Genomic DNA, 27,380 nt, shown 5'->3' with positions numbered 1-27,380 from the left:
CTTTAATCACTACACCTAACTACCTCTCATTTATAATACTAGAAGTGGGGACTGTTTCAGGAGAACAGTAGGAAATTCAAGATGCCTCTGGATATCATCCATACATTATTATCTTTTGTTCTCCATGAGAGCTTTTCAGAGGCGTGATGGGCATTTAACCAATTCTAAATAGTGTCCTCTTTATGTTCATGCTTCCTGGAATAGGTAGCCAGAGGCCTAGACTGTTCACATTATTGGGGTTATTTTGCTTTTGCTAAATTACAGTTGACACAGAAACCACAGATTAATCTGCAAGCAGGAAAAGTACCGTTATTAATGCCCTCCACATTCTCCATGATGTTCTCACTACACCAATTTGTCTAGTTTGAATTAGGTTGAGTATTAGGTTGAGTATCGCTTCCTTCCTTCTTATTTAGGGGAAAACTTAATCCTAGCACAGCCCTGTCTGCACTCATATTGATTGGAATGAATGCCATCAGGGAATCATACCTGCAAAGTTTGGCTACAAGGGAGCATGCAGCCTCACTGACAAATGCAGGGAAAGAGAAGACACCATCCATGATCCTGCTGTATATCTTTTGAGGTTCAGTACTATGGAATGGAGGTCTAAGAAGAGGAGAAGAAGAGAAGAGAAAAACATGAATATATAGATATCACTGTGGGACAGACCCAGCCACTTCTTCACAACCAGAAGTTCCTCATCAGTGATACTCATTCTTCTACTTGTCTATATAGCATGATGTATGTATATCACCAGCAGGAACAATCCTTGATATGTCCCAGCAGCAACTGTAATTGAATCTGTACCACGTCTGCCTGTATTGTCAGCCTGGTCAACTGGACTCTAAGCAAATCCAATAAATGGCTCTGGAACCTCATTCAGAATCTGTGGTGCATATTGGGAGTTGAGGCTTTGTCTCTCTTTCTCCAGTTTTTGCCAATTCCCTCCCCCCCCCCAACACACACACAACTTCTCCTCCCTCATCAATTACTTGTAGGGGAGAAGGGAAGACGTTGCACCAGGAAGTAGTGTGAGTGTCTCATTGCTGAATGCCTAAAGAAATGCAGCAACAGACTTACCGTCCTACAAGCATTTCAAAGATGAGCACACCAAGTGTCCAGAAGTCCACAGCATAATCATGTCCCTCATGGCGCAAGATCTCAGGGGCCAAATACTCAGGAGTCCCACAAAAGGAGTAAGTCTTCTCCCCACGCCTGAGTGCCTTGGCAAAGCCAAAGTCCACCTGTAAAAAAGAGGGTGGGGAGTAGTAGTTAGGTATGGAGGACAGAAAAACTTGTTCTTCAGCTGAGTCCCGCTGCCCCCATCAATCCATATGTATATGAAGCTGGAGTCCGCAAATCTTTTTATTCAGAAAACAATGCAGAATTCTACAGATGGCCAACAACCTACATGGCTTTTAAAAATATTAGAAAAATAAAGGCAGGAAGTGGAAGAGAGGTCAGACGTTGGTGGGAAAGTAAACATTTTTATTTAGAGATACTCTGACAGTTTAAAAAAAAAAAACCCCACCTAACTGCAATAGTGAAGAAAAGCAAGAGAGAATTTTTATTTTCCATGTAAACTTGAACAATTTCAATCTTCAATTATAGCTGATGATTGTAATGTGTAATTGACAGAGTGGATTTTGTCATAAATTTTACCTGTTATTTATTATTTTATTCTAGAATTTTAAATTGGAGGTTTTTTTATTTGTTCTGGTCTCTGGTCTATGGCTGCAATAAACTGAATTGAAATAGAAAGCATGTAGCCTTGAGCGATCCTGAAGATTTACATCTGGCTGTTGTGGAAAGCTCATGTACCAGGGACCCTGATAGCGCTTTTGTACCACCCCCAGAACTGGAAGCTAAACCTCCAAAAATAATTGATAGGGCCATGATGAAAGCTACATTTAATTTTATTTCATTGACACTTGGATGTAATTAATATTAAAAATAGTTGATGCTTTTCAAAGTGTGTATTTAATAATGTTTTTCCGTCTGTCACATTGCAATTTACAAATTGGGAATTACTTTTGGCGGTCAGTAGGAATTACAATCCAGGCTGAGACTGGACTATATGTGCCTTGAAACCTCAGACTGTACATTTCTGGATTCGCAGGGAAGATATACCTGACTTTCTGCTACTCGGGCAGACCCATTTTCAGAAAGGGTCCAGGGAAAACAAGTTAGTGGATAAGACAATCAACCTCAGATTTATTTTATATGAGGATGGCAATGGAAACCCTCACATCCTCATGAGTTCATGGAAAGAAAAGTCACTGGTGTTTGTTTTCTAGGAGCAGGTTGGAGGGATAAAGCAGCAGGAAGATCCACAAATATCACCGTTGGGACAGGACACCTGGGCTGAACAGCCCTGTTGCCATAGCTGAAGAACAGCTTGAAATTTGGTCAGCAATGTCATTTCTAGCTGTTTTCAGCATGGCAGATAAGCAGCTTAGGGCCGCTGTGTGAAAAATGCTTCATTCTTCAACCTCTGTTACCAGTTTTATGTAGCCCTTGGCATCTAACATGAGGTTCTCAGGCTTCAGGTCACGATACACAATGCCCTGTCCATGCAAGTAGTCCAGAGCCTCAACCACACAAGCAGAACAGAAGATGGCCACAGGTTCTGAGAAGCAGCGGCTGGAAATAAAAAAGGGATTTCAGTGGTAGAGTATATATTTTGGCTGTTCTCATACAACATACTTAACCCAAAACAATCATAGATCTAGTGACTGCATTTAATTCAATATATTGTGCAAATGGATTAGTTGTCAACTCTGAGGCGAACCTGGCTGAAGCCATCTTGTGCTGCCTCAAAGTTGCCATGAAGCCTGGGAAAGAAGAGAGGGGAGAGTAGATAGCCCAGCTTACAGTTAAAATAAAAAGTTTTCCTGTGAGAACCAAAGTCATCGTAACAGGTGGCTGGTGAAGGAGAGGAGCTTTCCAGCTATATTCATTGGACCATGTGACTGATGACACTGGGGAGGGGGAAAGTTTCATTCGTTTAATTAGGTGAAAACCACAGGAACTTCCAGAGTTGGTTTTCACCGACGGTGCTGATAAGATGTATCCAATAAACATGTTTTAGAGGGATCTACTTACCTCATTCTGCTTTCAATGAGTGCATTACTCAGAACGCTGACATTATTTCAGTAAGAGGAGATGTTAACACAATTTGAATACAAACTATCCCATAGTCAATCCATGTTATCTCCAATCTGGGCCAGGAAAACCCTTATGTACCTTCTGGGATGATGATGCTTGAGGTAGCTTAAGCAGCTTCCTTCATGAACAGGATGGAGTGGGAAGCAGCTTCATCAGCCACATCTTTTTTTACTGCTAATTCCTCCCAAGCAATTGTATGACAGGAATCACCCCACTGATTAGACTAGTTAAAGTGGAGCTGGGTTTTCAGGATGAAGCATATTGGGTGGACCTTCCTATTATTTTAGAATGTTGTTTTATGAGTACATTAAACTATGATACAATTCTTCTTTAGGGATGTAACAGGTTTCCGGCAGATAGCAAATGACTGCATATCTATAACATTCTCAGTTGTTCCCACAAACTAAGCCATTAAATATATATATATATAACCAAAGTTCACACTAAGAATCACATGTTACTTCTTTATCTGACTTGATGAAATATATCATACTAATACTATGCTTTATTAGCCAAGTTTAAGATTCAGAATATCTACGTGGAAAGCTTGAAACCACCCAAACATAACGATAGATGGTAGTCATTGAGGGTAATATAGAGAAGACAATGAACTGTTTGGGACTCTTCCTTGGTGCTGGAGCATTGGGCCAGAAGTGTATATCCTAAGTGGAAGGTATATTTTATGGGCCAAGAAGCAAAACTTGCAGCCCACAACCATTTTGACCTTGGAATAACTGCTAAAGACATGCAGGTGATCATTTTCTACCCCACCCTTCCATCCTGCCCCACACTGCCCAAGTCCCATGGCTGCATCTTCATACACTTCACGCAGCTTGGCCCATAGCTCGCCTCCTTGGCAGAACTCCAGCAACAAGTAGACATGGCGGCTATCTCGAAAGGTTGAAAAAAGCCTAGGGAGAATAAAAGAGGGTGAAGAGAGATGGACAGAATCAGTCCCAGTGGTAGCAAAGGGAACTAAAGCACTTTACATCAATCAACAGTGGACAGGACAATCCACATTCTTCCTCAAAGCCTCCTTGCCTTATTAGGCTTCAGGATAACTCTCCCAGCAGTCCCCTTGCTTCACTAAAGCCATCAAGCTCAGAGAAGGCTCAGGAAGTCATTTTAAACCTTGGAGCATGACCAAAACCAATCCCTTCTTTGCTTTTTCAGCTCCTGTAGAGAATGCTCCTCAGGCTACTTTGGCTTTGCAAAAGCATTTGTCCAGCTCCATAGCTGGAACAGACTATGGTGTTTTGTTTAATTGGGTGTTTGGTTAGAATAGTGTTTCTCAACTTTGGCAACTTTAAGATGCATGGACTTATGAAGCAATAAAAAGAGCAAAATGCACAAGTACAACACATCACATTTGCTGAATAGAGTAAGCTCTGGGTTTCTTGGCCACTATGTGAATGTAAATGAATATATGGAATATAAATAATACATTAAGCATTCTACAGAACCCCAGGGTTAATTCAGTTCAGCTACTTATGAAAAATCCAATGGAACTCTAATTGCCATATGAACATAAATTATCTTCCAACTGCCAAGGTAGTTGCAGCCATAATAGTTTCAATTTGTGAGGGCTTTTTCTGCATAGTCCCCTATTTTATTGTTCCTTCTCAAACTGGGATAGGCAGTCAATATTATAGAAGAACCTGGGCAACATTTAATTTGTACGGACTTTAACTTCCAGAATTCAACTCCCACTCCTTATTTGCACTGATTATGTTCAAATAATCTGGATAAAATGAAACATTGACAAGAAAACAACCAAACTCAGGGAGTGCCACGGACTCCTCAATTCTGAGGGTTCTATTGAAGAATGAATTAGGATTTGAAATGATCTTACAAGGCTGAGGCAACAGGACTGAATGCAAGGTAGATAAACATGGCATTCTATGTTTAGTTATAAAGGATATTATAGGATTAAAGAGTGTCTGGATGGAGTACATGTGAAAACTAGTGTTTTCCAGTTACATTGGCAGTAACCAGTAGCAATTTCAAAATGTATTGACTCTGATACACTTAACCAAGCATACTATTGGAGGCCAATCAATGTTTCACAGGAGGCAGGATCAACTTGGCATCTATTGGCAAGTTTAGGCTGTTATGAACATGTCTTCTTCCCCTTCAATTCTCTAGTATGCTTCTCCACAACCCCTTTCCCCCCCTCCTCCAACCCTGCAGAAAAATGAAAGGCCTACAGTCTTCTGAAAGAGGAGACTCTGGCTCTTTTATAGCCCCATCATCCACATGTTTGAAAAGTTGATCACTGGGATTGTGGAGATTCCAGGATTGAAAGAGAAGTTCTCCCCTACTTGACCAGTGCTTATTTAGTGCTTCTTCAAAACTCTATTCACCCAACTCTATTCATTCCAGTTCAATTTGAATCAATTTTTGGCATGGTTGGTGGATGGTTTCCCAGTCCCACCATTTGACAATGTCCTGTAAAGAGAGTTTACTCAATTTTTCAAAATGTCCTACGTAAGACAAAGAGGTCTATGTGAACTCAAGGACAAGTAGATTGTAGTTTAACTTTCCTTTGGGGAAAGCCATTCATTAATGAGGAAAATAGCAGAAACATTTGAGGAAATTAACTTTGCCATGCTTGAGCTTGGTTTTAAGGGAAATGGAAGCTGGATGCAATTGAACACATATCTGAAACTTTAAAGTACTCAGAGCAATGATAAATAGGATTCAGTGGCAAGAGAAACAATAGTAATTGGCCAACAAAAAGGACCTCAAGGATGGAAGTTCTCTAAATGGAGATGTTTAAAGTGCACTTGCAGGCCATTGAGAAAAAATGAAGGACAGGAAACAAAAAACCCTTAGTGAAGTTCTGAAAATAAAAGGACACAAATTGAAACAGTAAGACAGATAGATCAGCATACACAATCAGCTAGCCTAGGCTTAGAACTATAGGAAGGTTTGTAGTAAAACTAAATTTCATGTTTATGTTCATAAGCTTCGGGATGGTGAGACTGGTAAGCAATGCTAAGAATGACTCAAATACTTCCTTAAATTTTTTAAAAATAAAAGGAAAACAAAAAATATACCTGCTGCTCAAAAAGGACATAGTAACAGACAATGAAAAAGGCACAGCTGATCAACCATTAACAGAGATCAATCTTCTCCAACAAGAGGGTGTGTCTTTCACATTTTAAACTTAGCAACTTCCAGATGTGTGAACTTCAACTCACAGAATTTCACAGCATGCTGATTGGGGAATTCTAGGTGTAGAATTCCACACATCTCAATGTTGCCAAGGTTGAGAAACACTGCACTAGATGTTTCCCTTTTATCTCATTCACCACTATAGGAATTAGGGGTCCTATTAATCAAAGGGGTGGGTTTTTTTTACAAAAATTAATTGATTTTTATCTTAATTTTTATCTTAATTGATTTTTATCTTAATTTTCTTTCCTCTCAGCTGCTTTCTTTCAGACTCTTACAAGCTTACCCAAGCAGTCTATTAGAAAGATCACATCAAATAAGTCAAAAATGGTGTTGACTAATGGCCTTGTACTTTCAGAGCTGATACACTCAGTAAGCATTACTCTCGTCTTTGAATGTTACATGGAATCTAAAGAGGCTAACCACCAAAATTATATCCAGTGAAATCTTGATTCTGGGGCTGATTTTATGCTGCTGATCTCATGACTGAAATACCTATCCCAGCTTTTTTTACTTCTTTCTTTCCACCCATCTTTGTACTCTCTTGAAATGATGGCACTTTCCAAAATCTTGCCCACTCATTTGCATCAGTATGGATGGCTCTGCTGAAGATATCATCCAACTATAGATTTGGGTGGGTTTTTTTTTTCAAAATGGAGGAGTTATGTTTGCTTTTTACATATTAGGCAAGATCTCTGCAGGGCCCTTGTAATTATCCTTAGCTCTCCTGTCCAGTTAGCATCATTGAGAATGGTAATAGCCTTTGAGGTCATAGCAGCTAGGGCTATGATACCTTGGTTCAAAATTTTGGACAAATCTCTAAATAGCAGGAATGAGTCCTAATGATCCTCCAGATTTATGATAGTCTTCATCAAGGCAGCTATAAAGCCAAAGTCTGGCCACTTGGGCCATGATCGCTGCCATCTCCTCAGTTCCAGCCCTCAGCTCATCCCCACCCCAGGGTCTTCCCTTCCCTTCCCTTCCCTTCCCTTCCCTTCCCTTCCCTTCCCTTCCCTTCCCTTCCCTTCCCTTCCCTTCCCTTTCCTTTCCTTTCCTTTCCTTTCCTTTCCTTTCCTTTCCTTTCCTTCCACAGCATGGGAATTCCAACCTGACAATGAAGGGGCAGCGGCTTTGCTGCAGGACTTTCTTCTCCATCAGAACATGGTCCTGCTGTCGCTTCTGCACCACATGGTCTTTCCTCAGGCGCTTGAGGGCAAAGAAATAGTCCTGGCCTTCCACTGTGTTTCGGACCTGCAGAAGAAGGAAAGTAGCTCAGAAATTCTTACTCCTATGATCCAAAGAGCAAGATGCCCACAAACCCAGATTCATTTCATGGCCTCCTCTTAGTGAGCAAATGGGAGAGCTAAGCTTGGGAAGATGAAACAGAAGTGGGGCAGAGAGGCTTTATCCATAAGTGGGAGGTTGGGAACCTTATTTTGTCCTCTTGGAAGGAAAGTGCTGCCAATCTCACTTCCAGTTGCCTGGCCAGTAAAGGGGCAACCATTTCAATGGCATAAGAACATAGAATCAGCCTTAATATTCTCCCTTCAGTTCATAACAGCTGCTGTATTTTGAACCTAGCCCAAGATGTAAACATTGTGTGCCAATACTTCTTATATCGCAAGTTCATTTTTTCCCTACTTAAAGTAACATAAAACTAGATTTGTAACTTCATTATAGTACTATGCTTCCTTTTGAGTCAAAGATGTGTTCATGTGACTGGATCAGCTTTTACCTGTCACTGGTAGATTCCCAGAGGGGTAGCTCTCTTGGGAAGTAAGATGGGAAATTTGTATAATTACCTTCTTCAAAAATATTCCCCCAATACCAATGAGGCTACTTCATTTTGTTAACTAGCTAGGACAGTAATGAAAGTCAAAATCTATATCCCCAAAGCCACTAGGAACGTATTTCTTATTCCATTACCAGCTTCCTCCCAATTAAGCTGACCTCCCACTGTTAAAAGAGCATCTTCACTTTGCTGAAGATGTGAGAAGATTGCAGGAGTAGCAGATCCTCAAGGTATCCCTTAAAGGGCCAGCAGGCAGCAAGCTCCTGGCACAGATTAGTAAGAGCAAGAAGAAGAGCAAAGTCTAACTAGCAAGTCCAAGGTGTTCCAAGAGCCTTCTTTTCTCCAAATGCTCTTGAGGCTACCTCTGTCAATTGTTCTTTAGTTTACAGGCTCTTATGCAATGATCACTCTTATTTGCAATAGTTCTATTATATATGAGAATTATAGTTGTATGAAGTTTGTGTGGCGGAGTAGCTTGGGAGGGTGTACTTCTATTCATAGAGTACACTCAACCAGGTCAGGTTAAGACAGGGGTGTCAAACTCACATTGTCATGGTGGCATCACGTGACACATCGGGACTTTTCTGCCTTTTGCTAAACCAGGCATGGGCGTGGCCAGCATGTGACACACCCACAGGCCGGGAGTTTGACAACCCTGGTTTAAAACATAATGGTGCCTTGCACAGCATGTTAAACTTGATTAATGTTGAGTTTGTTAAGTTTTTGAAAATAGGTTTTCCATTAAGTAAATCCTCAGCTGTCACACTGATGACATTTTTTCAGTTTGCTCAGTCGGAATTTCTTTGAAACCTTTTCTAATCCCCATATACATACATTCATCTATCTGTTATCCTTTCTAAGAATCTTCTGCCTAGTTTTTGCCATAGCACTGTTGAGAATGCCAGTGTGCTGAGAAGACTGTCTGGGTGGAATAGAAGCTTCCATGGGACTAATTTCTCCATAAAAATAGCCTCATTGAACCCAACCAAGACTTGACTTAATTCAATTTTTTTTCAGTCAAATGCCTTTGGAGTCCTCATAATTCTTGCAAATGCCATTTGTACCTCATACAAAATCTTAAAAGATGAATAGCTCTTGAAATATTTGTCCCTGGGACTTTATCTAATCTCCTTTTAAAGCTGTCCAAATTAGTGGCCATCACCACAATCTTGGGTAATGAATTCAAATAGTCAGTTATGCAATGTGTGAAGAAACACCTTTTTGCCTGTTCTAAAGCTACTTCCATTTATTCATTGGATAACCTTTGATCTTAATACATTGAGAGACTCTTCCCTAACAAATTTCTCCACACCAGATTTTATACAACTTGATTATATCTTATTGCCTTTTCTTTCAAAGCTAAATAGCTCTAAATATTTTAGTCTTTTCTTATCAGGCAAACTTCAAGGATATTTTTTGGTAGTCCTCTTCTGCACTTTTTCCACCTCTATGTTCCCTTTCAACTACGGACACCAGAACTTCGCACAATATTCTTGATTAAAACATATATCCCATAATTTCTACAATGCTATTTTATGATAAATTGAGGCAAGAGTGAAGATAGTTGGGAACAACCTAAAATGATATAACAATTATGAAGTTGGACCAGAACTAGAGACCCTGGTTCCTCCTCAACCATGGAAAACAATGGGTCCCCTTGGACCAATTATTCTTTCTCAACAAAACATACCTTGAGGGGGTCCTTGGTGTTCTCTGAGTTTGGTTGTTTTCTTGCAGATGTTTTATTACTAAAATTACATAACATCATCAGTGCTATCATCACTGATGATGTTATCTAGTTTGGATAATGAAACCTCTGCCAGAAAACAACCAAGCTCAGAGAACACCAACAGCCTCTCATTTCAACCTTGAGCTACACATCTCCTCCTTTATTGGTAAAACATACTTTGCCAATTTCCTATTATTGGAAAAACTGGAAGTGGGAAGAGTATGCATAGTAGACAATCATGAGTTTCAGGAGGAAAGCTGTAATGTAAACCCAACAGCAGATTTCTGGTGTCAGGCCACCTAAGCAGTGGGATAAATCAAACTAAGATACAACTTTAACCTTAACTTTAACACCCAAACCATTCTTTACCAGCTCAACAGTGCCAAAGCCGCCTGTGCCCAAAACCACTGGTCTCCCTCTCTGCTCCCCATCCTCATAGAAAACAGGCAGAAGATCCTGGAGTCGCACTGGAGTTGGGGGGCCCTCTAGGAAGGAACCCCTGAGAAGAAGAAAGAATAAGGAGAGGAAGAGAGAGAGAGAGAAATTGCCCATCAGTAATATGACTATTCAGGATTTCCCAAGACCAATGTTAGTAATCAATCTTTCTTCCAGAGACAGCAAGCAATCAACCTGCTACAAAATGGACCAGGAAACCAGCAGGAAAAAAAATATGTTCTTCCTCTAACAGTCCAACATCAAAAATTCTCAGTGTGGTGCAGAGAAACACAGTATCTTTAATCTGAGGGATCAGATCTGGCTATTTATTTGAACATCCTCCTGTCCTTTACTTTCTTCTTAATGAAGTCTACAGTACTGTGCTTTTCTTCTTCTTCAATGCTTATATGGATGAAGTCAGTAACATAATAATCAGGTTTGTCTCAGGAAATCTGCAAAATCAGAATACCTTTAGCTATTATATTTCAGCTCATTAGATTTGTTACTTGAATTAAAAAGTAGCCACTTGCTCATTTCAAGGCATGTTATACTTTGAATCAAATAGGTGTGCTTCACACATGAAGCTATATAAACCTAACACCTTGAAGGATAACATGCTTGTCAATGCAAAACTGCCAATTGTCCTTGTTCAACATTTTCTGGGAATGTAGCTGCTGGAAGGCCTTCCTTAGGACAGGGTTTTTAATTGGTCACTTGATGTGCTCCATTCTCAAAGATTAACTTTGCTCAAAGCAGCAGTCTAGCAAAATAAGAGCAACGCGCACACACAAAAACCCAACCTTAACAGCTGCTTGTTCCTCTCAGCAGTCTCATTTTTCCTTCCCAGAAATTAGCTGAATCTCAGCAGCTGCGTCCTCTTCTGCGGGGGCAGGTGTATATGATTGACCTAAATGTGACTTTGTATTCAGTGTGAATATTGTAAAAATGCAAATAGCAGTCTCTGGGTAAGGGAATGGCTTTTCATTACCAGGAACAAAAGTATCGTGGAGCAAAAACATCATAGCAGCAGAACCCTTCCTTCTCAAAGCAAAGAGCAGCTGGAAAAGTACTACTTTCCATAGTAGTGACTCTCAAAGTGTGGTCCATGCAGCCTCCTCACATGAGGAGCCCCGCTCATTGTCTCAGTCCTTGCTTCCCTCTGCATGCTGACACTTAGTCCTCCCATGTGCCTGGCAATCAGTGGATGGATCAGAGGCTGAAAACTGCAAGCAATAATGCCAGTAGCACTGTGAGATTAATATTAAACCAATCCAATAATAATGAACAAGTTTGGTTAGCAGCTGTTAGTCTGCAGGTGTAATGCTAAGTGGATGTGAGATCTCTCGCAGAAAGAGTGCAAATAGGCACTGTTAACAATGAATGCCTAAAAATTGGATTTCATAGAGTTGGAGAATGACTTTCAATAGCACTGAGGGATTTCTAAAATCTTGGATCAGTACGTTTGTGTTACACATTCTGCTCTTTTAGAATGTAGCCAAAGAACATGGTGGCTCAGTGGCTAAGATGCTGAGCTTGTCAATCAGAAAGGTTGGCAGTTTGGTGGTTCAAATCCCTAGCACCGCATAACGGAGTGAGCTCCCATTACTTGTCCCAGCGTCTGCCAACCTAGCAGTTTGAAAGCATGTAAAACTGCAAGTAGAAAAATAGAGACCATTTTGGTGGGAAGATAACAGTGTTCCATGTGCCTTTGGCATTTAGTCATGACCATGGAGATGTCTTCAGACAGCGTAGCTCTTTGGCTTTGTAATGGAGATGAGCACCGCCTCCTAGAGACGGAAATGACTAGAACACATGTGTGAGGGGAACCTTTACCCTGACCCATTTATTGAACTGATAAATAAAGCCTTAATTTGGGATTAAAATTTTTGATACAAAATTTCATATTAAAAAAAGCTTTAAAAATTGAGATAATAGGAAGGCATACATAACCCAACTCAACTCAACCCAACCATAACCATCTCATTTGCTAAAAATTGTGAATGTGAACACCTAAAAAATGTGAATGTGAACACAAAACCACAGGGATTATTTAATTGTGTGGTCCATGATCAGAGTCAATTTGAAAAATAGTCTAATCAGGAAAAAAAAAAGATATATTTCCCTCCTTGGCTGTAGCATCAAGACAGATTTTCATACCTACTCAGGACATGAATCCACAATATACTAAACCTAAATCTTATTGAGGTTGACAAGATACAAACATGCTAAGAAAATAATTGGGCCCTAAAGGCATGCTGATTTACAAACTATTCAATCCCCATTTTACCATAGACTAGCATGTATTTCAGACCCAGGCAGGGCGCAATTTAGGATTTAGGAAAGTTTCTACACCCCACAAACTCTTTTGCCAGAATTCTGAATAAGCTGTTCATTTTCAATACATGCTTTTCCTAATTTTGGGACGCTTTCCTGAGAGTGCAAACTTCCTGACCTTCTATAAGCATAGAGAAACCCCAATTCCTCTATGACTGTGAACTCTATGGATTTAAGTTTCCTTTTTCAGTCCTACCATCAGATTATTCTCAACAGCACAGACAATCTATCACAAGTTTCTGGAGCCATCAGTTCCTCCTACCTTATTCAATGCACGAGGGGAAAATAGTCATTGCTAATTTGCCTTTGTCATTTCTGAAATACCTGCTAGTTAGATGCCGTAGTTTGATTTATCTATTATTGTCAGCTTTTCAACCCACAAGAGTTTTCAAAGTGAAGAATAATATTTGACAGCCATCTGAATAATATCAGCTGAAATATTATTTTAACAGCAGGACAAGTACATAAAACCTAGCAACTGTTCTGACTGCTTAAGTCAGGAATCTCTCATCCACAGCTATCATTCTTCTGGAACCTCAACTGAAGATGGAAAAATGATTGGCATGGTAGACCACTGAGAACTTATTGCAAAATAAAACCTTCACTTTTAGGTAGCAGGCCAATCCAGAGAACCATCTGGGGGACTCTTTTTTGAAAAAGGGTAGCGGATTTGATAGACCAGGGTGGGTTACCAGCAATCTTAGAACCATAGGGTATAAGGTCTTTAGCTATTTCATGTAGCAACATTAGTTGCAAATATCCTTTGCAGAATATCAATTTGGATCCATTGTTTCCTACAGTCTCATCCACCATGGATAAAATTATTGAAGTGCAGCCCGAAAGGAAAATGATTCCCCTGCCATAAAACAGATTCATCCTGGTTCAGTTCAAAAAAGAGTCCCTGCATTGCTTGTACAGATACAACCGATCGGTATAGGCATTTCCTCCAGGTTTGTGGGGCTACACAGAAAGAGCTGACAGTTCTTGCCTTTGGCTACATGTGTTGCTTGACTTCTTTAATTGAGACAACTGCATTTAAATCCTTTATAGTTTGCCATTGGCATTTCTGTTTTCCACTTGCAGCCTACCAACTTTTGACTTGTGTAGGTTGATGACCATTCCTCAGAGCAGTGAGGCATTAGAGCTTCCAGGATTTTCTGTCTCTAAATTTGCTCCTTTATAATTCCTTTTTAGTGCTATTTAATCTATAAGATGTACAAAAAATAAAGTTGATACTTTGTGGAAATGTTCCAGATTATGGCCATGATTATTTTCTTGATTAGCAGGGAAAGATATTCCCTTGCTTGTGTGATATGATGATCTCAACAAGACAAATGGACTGTTAGCAGAGGTCTGTTTTTATGAATAACTTCACTGCTGTTACTACTGTTGTCTAGGGCAACCTTTAGATTTCTTACCGCCCCCGACTGGAACTGGCAGGAAAAAGGCAGAGTTTTGATAAAACCCTGGAGGCTACAAGCAACAACAGAAATCCCAACATGTCTGTTAATTGGGCAAACCTAGAATTTTAAAACCTAGAACTGTTGTTTCAGTAGGATAAATACCCCCTGAGAATATTGTCAAAAAACTTAGACTTAAACAAAAAACAGGTGTTTGAGGTATTGCCTTCCATTGGTTTTTGTGACTTTTATAACCACAGAAGAATAGGATGTCTGTTAAGTAAGTCATGGAACAGCAACCCATGGCCTGGCATCAATGCAGAAACCAACCAAGTAAGGTTCTATTTGTCCTGACAGCCCTCAGCCTTACGTGATCACTTTTCCATGAATTTTTTCCCAGGATCAGCATCAGCAACTGAGGTGGATACCCAGCAATGACACACCAGTATATTCATAAAGAAGGTTTAACACTGACCGTCTTGTTTCAGAAAGAGGAAGATCCTCTTGTACCATGACTTCCCTGGGAGGGTGGGAAAAGAAAAGAAAAAAAAGGCATTAATGGAATAAAATCTCTCTCCCTCTCCCTCTCCCTCCCTCTCTCTCTCACACATACACCACACAGTTTTCCAGCCCAACTGAGCCCCCACCCATAGTTATATACATCATCCTTCTTCCTCTCTGAAAAATTCACTAACATGATGCTTTATTGTCAACATTGGACAGATGAGTTCTTCTGTTCTTCTCAGAAAGATTCTTCTCAGAATGGCAGAAAGTTACCAAAGCAAGAATAAGCCACATTTCTCAGACCAAAATCTACACCTGCAGAAATCACCGGAGGACCCAAAACCAATCCTTTCCCTTTAGGATTCCATAAAAAGAAATACATTTAATTGGTGTTCTTATTTGGCAAGAAAAAGGATCTTCCCAGGTCAAGTACTGCAGGCAAAAAGAAAACATCCTTCATTTTTAATTAATTGAATAGAAGGAAGATCACCTAGGAGATCCCAGCTAAAGGACTAAACCTTTCAGTAGGAATAGAGGAGAGAAAAATTAAAAATGATCATCTCCTGATTATACTCATAAACAAAATAGGGAGTTGGATACTATGTTTTCACTTACCGCATTCATTTTATGAACTTAAAGATACACTGAATTATAAATTAAGCAAACTAGCTGAATCTGTGCAACATCCTAAGCTATCCCCAGCAAAATAATGAACCAAAAAAGCAAATATATTAAGGTTGTTTAAAATTAAACAAGCTCAACATATATTACATGACTGCAGTTGGTTGAAGTTTAATTGATCTGGTTAAGCATGTTTTGTGAACATAGCTAGTATATATTTTGAACCAACCCAAATGATAGCCAGATAAATATTCTTCACAAGATCACTGAGTCAGTTTTGTTTAACTGATTAAATAGGATAGTCAGTTCTGTATTTTTTTTCCATAGGCATTTTCTCAATTATTTATTAAATTCATTTTGTGGTTCACAAAAGGAACAACAATCAAAGAAGCAAGGATTGCATAAGTAGACAGCTACAAAAATACAACAAAATAGCAAAAATCATATTTAGGGGAATCAAACGTATCTTGTACCTACAGTACTGGGATGATAATTAATCAATGCAGAATCATACTTAGGACTCCACATTAAAGCGTTATCATCACTCACTGAGCCAACAATAAAATTCAACTGTACGATTTGTTGTCCCCATTGGCTAGCCTTATGCTACCATAGACACAATGCCAGCAAATGGTGTTGTCATCATTTACAGTGTAGAGGGCATGCTAAGGACAGTGATTGATGGATTCCTCCAGCTTTGTTTCTCTCCCCTCCCTCCATATGTTAGCAGCCAGTGGGAAAACATCCCCCAATTATTGTGCTTAATACAGAATGATAGGGGACTGAAGAAAATGTTGACAGATGGTTAAACAAGTAGGTTTAGTCCTCTGTCACAACTTGTTCTGGTTTGGTGCTGTTTTGCATGGAGGCATTCAAACAAAGGCTAATATCAGCTGACCTCAGAGAGTATTTGGACAAGGGCGGACAAGCACTATTCCAAAAGAGTGTTGTTTTCAAATAGCACTAACCCCATGTTCCTTTGATTGCACCCCTATTAAATTCTTGTGTCAAATTAGACCTGATCATTGATACCTTATATACAGAAGACATCTATGATGCCTTCAACACTTTACCTGCCAGACCCCTGAACTGATCCCTGGTTCAGAGACATGGATTAGCCAGAACACAAAGCAGCTAGAAGAGAACTCACTCGCACACACTTCTCTGCGCAACTCTATCACTGCTGGTCAGCTGTGTTGTCCAAAACAGAACTACTCCGAAAGACAATGCCCAGGGGCCAGGTGGGAAAAAGCATGCCCACATCAGCCTAAACTGGCCAATAAATCAAATGTTTATCTTATTCCTTTTGAGTTGCTTGCCTGCAACATTAACAAAATAGACAGTAAAGATGCCAAAAGGAACCCATGATAAATCCAGGGTGATTTGTTGCTTGTTTAAAGGGGGAAAAATACTATTACAACAATGGGATAGCTAAAGGCCCTTATAGGTGTCTATATATGAGATATACTATTAGGAAGATTAGTATTGTGATTTTTATTTATACTGGCCAATAAAAGGCAGTGCATAACCGATTACTGGTATATACTATCTCCCAGTGGTCAGCATACGTAAAAGCATCACGCAGGATAAACACTGCATGAAAACAGAGTTATTTCTTATGTGCAGAGTATTAGACATTTTAAGATTTAATTTGGTTTACTAATTATGCTGTTTCAAATTACAGTGCAAATAAAAAATTGGAACTAGGTCCTACCTTTCAGAATCATTATGCAAGACTATATTTTTTAAAAAAAACCAAATAATTTCATCTTTACAAAGTATCCATCCTTAAGACCATATAAAATCCAATTTTATGTGGCTCTTCCTCACATAGGTCTTGGAGCCCAGGTTTGGATGATTTTGTACAGGAAATAAGAAGACAATAATTATATTTACCTGGTGATTCTGGGCATACCAGTGTTGTACCCTTAAGCTGTTCCTATCCCATGCTGATGCTACTTGGATTCTAAACTGATTTAAGAAAATTCTGTCTGGATTGATACCTCGGCAGCAACTTGATGGGTGTTCAATCTGCACTGCTGTGTTTCATGATAATAGACAATGTTTATTTATTTTATTTCTCATCTTTAAAAACCACTCATCTTTTCTCCTTAATGTTGTGTCCTCTCAAATTTCTGTGCCAGGAAAGCAATTGCTAATCATATTCCTTTCTCTGGGCATGTCTTACTGAACAGATATACTTTTATATGCACATATAAAAATACTTTTCTGTAAAATTAAATTAAATTAAAAGGTATAGAAAATTAAAGCATTCAAATATAAATGAATCCAAGGAACTTTAAAATGAACAATAATCTTTTTTTTCCATTTTCCATTTGCCTTAATAGCTTCTGTGCTGTTCTTGTTGCAGGAGCCTCTCAAATGAAGTGGGTGTAACATTTTCCTGACATACAGAAGGTCACTGGTTGAAATCTAGCAAAAAAAAATTTAAATTATTAGGGGTCCCCCCTCCAATTTATTATCTGAATGGTCCTTGGTGCTTCTGAGCTCGGCTGTTTTCTTACAGACTATTCATTATCCAAACTAGGTAACATGGACAGTGCACTGAGAGAGCATCAAGGACCCCTCAAGGTGTATGTTTTGCTGAGAAAGAATATATTGTTTCATGTTCTTCCTGATACTGCAGAAAGTAAGGTTTTATTTCAGGTCCAAAATAAGGACTTTGCAGTTCTTCTTATTCACATGGGCTATTTGGAGCAGAAAGGAAAGGAAAGGAAAGGAAAGGAAAGGAAAGGAAAGGAAAGGAATGTTTCAATGGTGCACCAAAGAACTTTAAAAAAAAATCAGGTGGAAAAGTGAGTAGCTTCAGGGAAACAATATTAATCTCAAAAATGTATTTGTGCCATGTCCTCAACCAGTGAGACTTTGCATGTCAAGGAAATGCTGCTGGGAGACCACTGGCAACAGAGATCAGAGAGTTGCAACAAGGCAGCAACCCTTAAGCCAGCTGAAAGGACATTTCTGCCACTGCACGTAGTAATAAATCAAAGTGCCAGAGTTGCCTATATCAATGTTTCTCAACCTCAGCCACTTTAAGATGCATGGGCATCAACTCCTAGAATTCCCCATCCAGCATGCTATCGGGGGAATTCTGGGAGTTGAAGTCCACATATTAAAGTCAACACTGGGCCTAGAAGAAAGTAAAGCACAGCAGGCAAATCAGATAACAAATCCTGTTACTGCCACAAAATGGAAACATGGAATAGGAATACATGGATGGGAATCACATACAATGGGCCTGGGATGAGCAGAGGACACTGTTGTTCCTTTCTGCCTTCCAAAAACAATTGGAAGTTCATACTTGTGACTGGGGAAGTTGGTGCAAAAGGGCCTTTTGTTGAACTGCCTCAGTGATCACAATGCAGATCCCGATTCAACCCAGCCCAGAAGCAGGGAAATACTTACGGCTCACGAGCACACATTGGACTCAGCTCCTGGAAATCCCTGGAAAAGGGCAGGGTGAGGATTCAGAAGACAGTCGTGAACATTCACTTTGGAACTATTCACAGGCGCCCATACAGGTAGCCTTTATGATCCCAATTGGGAGCAAACTTGCGATTACCAAGTAAGGTGGCTGTTAAGTGAATTGTGTCGTATGTAGCGACTTTTCTAGCCACAGTTGTTAACCAAATCATGCAGTGTTTTTTTTAACAAAACCAGCTTCCCCCATTCACTTTGCTAATCAGAAGCCAGACCCAGGAAGCTGCAACCATTGTAAATACGTGCTGGTTGCCAAGCGCCTGAATTCGTTTCGTGTGATTGTGGCCATAAGTGCAAGGACTGGTTGTTGATTTTTTTTTTTCAATGCCATTGTAAACAAATGCTTGTAAGTCAAGGACTACCTATATCCCCCACCCCACTATAAGAGGAGTTGCCACATGGAACTACTATCTCCTCAGTGCAAGAATTCAGATTAAAGCCTCTGCAAGGAATAATCAGTTCAGCCTCTGTTTGATACATCAAGAAAAGAGAAGCTCAGCATCTCCCTTGATAACTGGTTCCAGATCTGGCAATTTGAAACACATCATGCAGCATGGCAAATATAATTATTTTTGGTCTGGTTTCTGAGGGGGTCTAAATGTCTACAAATATTGCAAATCAGTTGGGCGTATTAAAAAGGGGGAAGTCAGAAACCCAATAGTTCTCTTTTATTGTTTTCCCCACTCTCTCTCTCTCTCCCTCCCTCCCTCCATCCCCCTCTTTTAATTAAATTTGTTTCTCAACCTCAGCCACCCTAAGATGCCTGGGCATCAACTCACAGAATTAGCAAATTGTTAAATTTGCTCTACTTTTTCCTTTTATTAATAGTTATTACACACACACACAAAGTAACAATACAAGGGCGACTTTAATAAGTAATCAGCTATTGAGACCTTTGGTATAACAATTATTTTGATGTGAGGTGTAGTGGTTCTGTTACATTGAACTTTGGATAAAAAAGCTAAATAATTTTATGCTTGTAATATTTCCAGTCTAAATTGTAATTAACATTGATAGGCTATTTTTCTCTCTTTTCTATCCTCAATATTCTAAGCTATTTAAATAATAGAATGTCAATAATTTTTAACGTATTATGCAAACATCAATGAATGGAAACAGTATATAACCACACAATGTACTAAAATTTATAACAACATAATAAAAAGGGGGGAAAGACCTCTTTTTCCTTTTTCCATTAGAAACAAGTTTGCCATATACATTATTATTTTAATTCAAGTGCAAGCTATTTGAATATTGGTTTCAATAGTGGAGCACAAACACTAACATAATACAACAGCCAATTCTACCCTTTTTGAGAGGCAAGTAGTGAAAGTGATTGTTGACACCCCTCCTTCATCTTAAACTCTGGATCCCTACAATGGTCTGAGCTACCAATTACTCAAAGTCATTTCCACCTGGAGTTTTGTAAGAATCCAGCCACTATATTTCAAACAATAATCTTCTAGGCAGAGGGCTGTCTCATTACTATACAGTTATTAAAAATGTTGGTCATTGATGTAAAGCTGTGAAAGTTAAGATAGCAAAGAACCATAGATGGTCTCTTAATTTATATTCTGGGTGCATACCTAAGTCTCCAAAACCATATGGGCTTCCTCCAAGCTCTTTTGTGGAGTCCCCATAGTGTCCCTTGACCACTGCTGAAAACGGATGGCATGATTTCTCAGCTTTTGAGAAAAGAAGCGTAAGCTTAGAATAGTTTTAAAGCAAAGAGGACCCTCCAACTGTCTACCTCAAACCAAGGAAGAAAAACCCCTTTGATGTAACTCTTGAGCTTTCCACAAAATTGTTGACTCTTGTATTTGTACTGAAAGCTGACCTAAAAATGTTCAACCCTCTTGTGTTTCATTCATTTTGTACCCTCTGCTTCAATATGCCTACCGAAGATAATCTTCCAGACACCAGTGAAATGTTCTTAGTCCATCGCCATGGCTGCAACAATATCACTCAAGAGTTTCCTAGAAACACCCTGTGCATTTTCTATAGCTTAGTTTCTGTGCATTCTTTGATTTGTGAGGTGTTGGACAGCTCTTGAGTGCCTTTGCTTCTCTGGAGCTAACATATCTGTCACTTTTCCCTTCCCATTCCTACCAGCTCATCATCAGTGAATGTTTTCTACAGAATGGAAAATGAGGCAGGCTAGGTTAGAAGCAGCCTCTACAATACTACTTCAGGGAGCTTGAATTTCTGACTCTAGGAAGAAATCATAGGATCTTTTACAGCCAGTCTAAGCAGAGGTTCGATGATACATCTTTGCACATTCAGGCTCCATATGTGCAAGAGGTCAACAATACTTACTCTTTAGCTACTGCAATGCAGGTTACTTCACCCTGTGCTCGACAGCTGGCTGTCCGGCGAATGTTGCTGCAAGTGTGAAAAAGTGGCCAAAAAAGAAAATTCATATTTTACTCTCTTGTGATCTCTGATTAATAAGACTGTTGCCTACAGCTAATAACACTGTGGGGTGTATTGATATACAAGGGTATACAATGATATATAGGAGCTGTGATGGCACAGTGGCAAGGATGCAGTATTGCAGGCTAACTCTGCATTCTCGCTGATGAGAGTTTGATCCTGACCAGCTCAACCTTCCATCCTTATGAGGTCAATAAAATGGGGATCCAGATTGCTATGTGCAATAGGCTGACTCTATAAACCACTTAGAGAGGGCCGCAAAGCACTGTGAAACAGTATGTAAGTGTTATGTGCTATGTGAATGTAACTCCTCATCCAAAAACACACCAGCAAGAGGATCCTCCTGTAGAAGATTGATCTGGAGCAAGGGAAGATTCCTGCAAGGAAGAGGTTCAGTGGGGTACATGTCCAAAACTCTTGACCCACTGGATCTTCCATGGGGGCCTCCTGGCTCAGTCAACTTCTGTGTACTATGTACTCTGTCTAGCAAATAGTTACATCAATATGCACATTCGATACTACAATATTTCTGTCGCCTCCAGTGGGCATCTGTCTCAATCAGTGCACAAAGCCTGCCAGTGTCCCATACTTACCGAATGAGGGAAAGCTCCCCAAAATGGTCTCCAGCCTTTAGCACTCGGATGTGCTCCTCCTGCCCATCCACATTCCTGGTCACGTCAACCTGCAGAGGCCGGGAAAGAAATGATAACCAGGCAGCATGACAGGAGGGAAGGAGGGGACTGGTCCCCAGTTTGGCACTTGGAGAGTAGCAAGACAGGGCAAGCTATTTTTGTACCAGGTACAGCAGATGGGAAAGGGTTTTTTAAAAAAGCTCAGAATGGCTAGATTCACAAAACACACAAAACTGTAAACTTTGGTTGACAAAATGCAACTGTTGTATTCTCATAACATGCTATGCCCAAGTAACATAATGGCTTGCTTTGCATAACACACCAAAATAGTGACTAGGTTTCTGTGCTGAGCCACAAACTACCAAACTCCATTTAGCCTAGGTTGGCAAATCACTTTCATGCTGTTGTTAAGAACACTTGGATCCATAAAATTCTTAAAAGTTGAACTCAGGTCTGGCCTATAGCTACATTACTATGTTTTGTAATGCTCTTTCCGATTCTGAGAACCATACTGGACACACCAGGAGTCAAGGATGTAGGCAGGAGAAATCAGCAATTTGCTTGAGATTGTGAAAGGACCTCCCAAAATAACCAAAGGAGAAGGAGGGTCTCTAGCAAACAGCCCTCAAAATTCAGAGAAATTATGTGCCCAGTAAAGCACATCTCCGGGTAAGAACACTATTAAAAAAAGGGGGCTATGCTTTAAGTTTGTTTGCCAGACATATGCCCTGACTTGGAGCTTTGTGTCTTCACCAGAGGTGGTATTCAGCAGGTTCTGATCAGTTCTGGAGAACAGGTAGTGAAAATTTTGAGTAGTTCGGAAAACCGGCAAATGCCACCTCTGATTGGCCCCGCCCTCATCTACCTCCCGAGTCCCAGCTGATCAGCTGGGTCTTCTTTTGTTGCACAGGAGAATGGAGCTGGAAAGCAGGTTAGTAGGGTAGAGAGAGAATGGGATTTTGCAGTAACCATCCCCCAGAAATGGGGACAGAATGGAGATTTTACAGTATCCTTCCCCTGCCACACCCACCAAGCCACACCCACTAAGCCATGACACGCCCACCAAGCCACACCCACAGAACCAGTAGTAAAAAAAAAATTGAATCCCACCACTGGCCTTCACCCTACACATGTGGAAAGTTAATTGTAAGGAGAATGGAAAACATGAGAAAGTCTTCGCTTTCTCAAAATCTCTTCATTGTTACAACTTTACTTTTCCAAGACTCACCTCTCCAGTGAGAATGAAGAAAAAGGCTCTCCCCTCATCTCCTTCCTGGATGATGAATTCATTGGGCATGAAGGTGCGCTGCAAGAATGTACAGATTAATGTTCAGTCTCTTGAAAAGCGCTGGGGGCCATCTCAGTGGTACCCCCTTTACGGCACGATCCTAGCCAACCCTGAGTCAGAGAGAGAGTCTTTGTTATGGTTGCAGTTACCTCTTCTGCAGAGTCCAGCAGCTGTGAAAGATCGGCATCGGATAGGCCTTGGAGGGGTTTCACCCTGGGATCACAATAGAAAGAGAAGGGGAGAGGGAGAGGAAGCGCACACGAGGAATGCTTTGGAAATCTATGGCACAGGAGCTGCAGGACCTACTCCTAATTGCTCATAATAATTTGGAACATTTCTTGGCATCTGCTCTTTCTCCATACCTTCATTCCAGGTATGATAATCCAGCAGTGTTGGAGAATGCACTCCTGGCATCCTCCTTTTCTTTTCTTTAATCCAAAATTCAATTCCACAGATCCCCAAACCCCAACTGGCTCTGCCACTGAGATCTTGCTTTAGAGGTAATGTTGGTTATTGTTTTTTTCCATTACTTCCTTTTTTCAAAAGCCCAGCCAATGTTCTTAGAATCACAGAAGAAATCAAGAAGGGAATATTCATCGCAGAGCCAATACACCTGTGCTGCCTACATTTACTTATTTATACCACACCTCACCTCTGGTGAACAAAAGTTAGTTTCATTATTCTTTTTCCTTCCTTTGTCCAAACATTTCTTAATCCTCCCCTCCTTCTGGCTACTTACTCTCGCAAGCCTGCGAGGGCCAAAGCACGTTTCCTCTTGGCATTTTCTGTGATGATGCTGCGATATATCTGTCGGTCAATGGCCCACAACTCCACCACAGTGAGGGCTGAGAAGACAGAAGTTATGGTTAATCAAGAAAGAGGGTTTTGCTATAGTTTAGCTTTAGTTCCTTTCCAGCATAAACCTTTTAACATTTGGTAGTAACAACAAATGTTTTTATTTCTGGGTTTGTTTACTGTTATCAGTAATACGAGTGAGTGAACCATTGGCGTGGCCCCGGATAGAATCCCTTCCTATATAATGCTAAAAAAGTTGATTTATAAATACACATTCTTTCACCTCTCACAGAGAACTGCCACATTTTAGAAAGGGTATTTCAGAAAGAAACTGCAATTTTCAGAAAGCAGCGTGGGCAGCTTTCACCATTAACTTTGTCAAGCACTCTTGTACATTGCGATTGACGCACATAGATTTCAAAATCCTGTAATGTTTCCATTTTTCCCCTGGTGTTCATTAAATAAGGTATCGAAGTTAATGCTATGGTGGCTCAAATAAGAGAGCTAAAATTCAAAGGCATACGCAAATTCCCAATAGGGAGAACACATTGAGACACATTATCAGCAACTAGCCGTTCGCACAGGAAGAAAACAGAGAAAAGCAGATTCTGCTTCTGTTCCAGAAGTAGAGGGAAAGGATGCAATTGTACAATTGCCATAGCAACAGAATCAAGAATGCCCCAGCCCAGCATGACTTGCAAAGGCAGGACACACCAAGGCCTGAGTGCTGTTGGTGGGCATCGTGGGGAAAGGGATATTTCAACAGCAACTCATCCCAGAATTGCCCCGTCTCCCCCGTCCAAGAAGCCAGAATCCTCTTGATGCCCCTGGTGGTCAGTATATTTTCCATAGGAAGGCACACTTCTTGGCACGCTCATCCTTAATGAGGAGGGAGGGGTCTGATGAGTGAAATCTTAGACATGCCATGCTAAATATAAAATACTTTATGTAAAACATAAAAGCTTCCTCTCTCAGTTCTCAGGCTAATTATTTTAGATGGGTGAACATATTCCCCAGCCGTTACGTTTTATGAATAACTACTATCAAATTATTGCATAACATTCCAGAGGCATAATTGTGATAGCCTTTTATGGCAAAGCCAAATGAGATTGAGCAATGTGAAGAGAAATAAATTCCATGTGTGTGAAAGCTTCTGGCCCCAATCTGTTTGTTCAATTTTGTGGTTTCACTGATCTTCGTTGTTTTGCCATATTTGTTTTCTTTAATAATGCATCAAGTCCTAGCTCTCATGACTTCTCTTTCATTTCTTCCCTCTCCACCTCCATTTTTACCTTCTGAACTAACCCAATCTGAATAGAGTTACATGTTGACCCTAAGGAAGACAGGAAGGTGTCGGGAAAGGTAGCAGTGGGTGGACATGGGTTGTTGGGGCTCTTTTGATGACGAGAGGTATAGCTGATAAAACTCGGAGCTGACATTAGCGGCAGAGAATTTTGACAAGCAGACACACATCACAATTCCTTCCTTACCCATGACGGTTGCCGTGCGCTGGCAGTTGTATAGCACAGCCAGCTCTCCAAACACATCCCCTGGGAGCAGTTTGCGGAGATGGCGCCCCTTCTGCGTCACACCGAGCTCCCCCTCTGCAACATGAGAATAAGGGCTATGAAGATGTGTCATTGCCACCTGCAGCTTCACCACTTGTGGAATTGGCTCCCTGACCCAAGATAAACACAGGCTGAACTGTTTCATGGGGGAGGAAGAGATCTCTCCATGGCTATTAGCCATACTAGTAAAATGCTACCTTCCTGTAATTTGCTATTAACGCTAATTCTTCCCATGCCCACACATAGCAGTGGTGCAAAGTCGTACAAGTAAGTGCAGAAATCTATCTGGTTTCACCACTACCATCAGCCACAGAAATTATATTTACAGGCTGTTTGTTTATTTGTGAAATTTATATGCCACCCATCTCGCTGTGGCAGTGACTCTGGGAGGCTTACAGAATGTGAAAAAAGGTAAAAAAGATAAAACAAAACAATTAAAATTAAGGAAGATTAAATAAAGACTAAAAGTCAAGAGGGTAGGCGACAGAGTTGGGGATTTTCTTTCTACCCTATCAGCCACAACCAGCAAAGAGCACCCCTATTGAGGCTACAGACCAGCTGGCAGAGTCAGGTTTTAAGGTCCTTCTGGAAGGCCAGGAGTGGAGCAGGGGGCTGACCTCAACTCCTGCCAGAGAATAACCCAAAGGGCAGGGGCCACGGCAGAAAAAGCTCTTTTCCTAGACCCCACCTTTGGCAAATGAGATCCAAAGTCGATTTCTTCCATTGGAGCGAGTGGGCTGGGCCAATCCCATTGGGGTGGGGGTAGCTCCTCAGATACCCTGGGCCCATGCCTAAATTATGAGATAAGCAATTTGCTGGCGGATGAACAAAGTTCTGAAGCATGAGGCTGACCAATTTAGATATCAGGAAGATTCCTGTATCGTTTCTGCAGACTCCAAGAATGATCTGATTGAAAAGCACAGGTTCCTTGAGAGCCACTAGGCAGAGTTATTTCATTGTGTATCTATGGCATACACAGAGCATCTGTTTGTAACCGGCCCTGCACTGTTATAATTTATCCAATTTTGTTAATGGTGTCTGAGAGCCAAGGCAGTGTCATCAGCCTCACCCTCTATGGCAATGGCTTTCCTTTCCTAAAGCTCACTCGTGTGAGTGGAAGGGTTCCTGGAATGTGGCCAGCACTTCTAAGATTCCCCAGGGAGTAATAAGCTAAGCTAATAAAAGCTTGATTACACTTTCACTTCTCCTGTGGCACAAGGGGGATCAAGGTCTTGGTCTACAATTGCTGTGTTTCCATACAAATAATCTATAATTGCTTAATAACGATGATTTAGATCCCATAACATGTGAAGTAGATTAGGTTTCCACAACTTCCCTGTTTTAGCTGAATGTTCCATACAAAGGGAAACAAATGAAAACCAACTGATAGTTTCATAAGTTCTGGATTGGGTGGCACTGTAACGCCAAAGGACAAAGTAACATTTTTTTCTGTTACAAAGCATCGTCTTGCTCCAGGATGCTGCCTGATCTTCAGAACCATTGTCTACCTAATTGGTTATCAATCAAGCATTCTGTGACAACATGAAGAAACAATGGCAGAGGTCTGCTAACAAAGATTGGAACTGGTTTCAACGGTATGCTTGAGATGCTTAAGGACAACCAGCTAAATATGAGCCAGCAGTGTGCAGCAGCAGCCAAAAAAGCCAATGCAATTCTAAGTTGCATTAATAGAGGGATTCAATCAAGATCATATGAGGTACTAATACCACTCTATAAAGCTTTAGTAAGACCACACCTAGAGTACTGCATCCAGTTTTGGTCACCACACTATAAAAAGATGTTGAGACTCTAGAAATAGTGCAGAGAAGAGCAACAAAGATGATTAGGGAACTGGAGGCTAAAACATATGAAGAATAGTTACAGGAACTGGGCATGGCTAATTAGTGAGGAGAAGGACTAAGGGGAGACATGATAGCAGTGTTCAAATATTTGAGGGGCTGCCACAGAGATGAAGGGGTCAAGCTATTTTCCAAGGCACCTGA

At 40.5% G+C, this 27,380-nt stretch overlaps 1 protein-coding gene across 2 annotated transcripts in view; it reads right to left on the bottom strand.

The window, feature by feature from the left end:
* The window catches only part of LOC113441533 (cGMP-dependent protein kinase 2-like), a 67,511-nt gene that overhangs the window by 2,045 nt on the left and 38,086 nt on the right, over positions 1–27,380 (bottom strand). For both annotated transcript variants that reach the window (XM_026708579.2, XM_087929058.1), the window contains 14 exons: positions 25,300–25,413; positions 23,754–23,859; positions 23,164–23,227; positions 22,955–23,032; positions 21,688–21,776; positions 20,978–21,043; positions 18,587–18,625; positions 14,511–14,555; positions 10,236–10,365; positions 7,454–7,596; positions 3,990–4,079; positions 2,502–2,643; positions 1,081–1,244; positions 490–606 (listed from right to left, as the gene is read on the bottom strand). In XM_026708579.2, coding sequence (XP_026564364.1) covers positions 490–606; positions 1,081–1,244; positions 2,502–2,643; positions 3,990–4,079; positions 7,454–7,596; positions 10,236–10,365; positions 14,511–14,555; positions 18,587–18,625; positions 20,978–21,043; positions 21,688–21,776; positions 22,955–23,032; positions 23,164–23,227; positions 23,754–23,859; positions 25,300–25,413 — 1,387 coding nt within the window. The remainder of the gene's footprint in view (positions 1–489; positions 607–1,080; positions 1,245–2,501; positions 2,644–3,989; positions 4,080–7,453; positions 7,597–10,235; positions 10,366–14,510; positions 14,556–18,586; positions 18,626–20,977; positions 21,044–21,687; positions 21,777–22,954; positions 23,033–23,163; positions 23,228–23,753; positions 23,860–25,299; positions 25,414–27,380) is intronic.

The sequence above is a fragment of the Pseudonaja textilis genome, chromosome 1, assembly GCF_049901715.1.
Source record: "Pseudonaja textilis isolate UNSWEBS1 chromosome 1, rPseTex1.2, whole genome shotgun sequence".
In the NCBI taxonomy this organism is placed as follows: domain Eukaryota; kingdom Metazoa; phylum Chordata; class Lepidosauria; order Squamata; family Elapidae; genus Pseudonaja; species Pseudonaja textilis.
The sequence above is the reverse complement of the archived record's forward strand: the minus strand, read 5'-3'. Positions and strand labels throughout refer to the sequence as shown.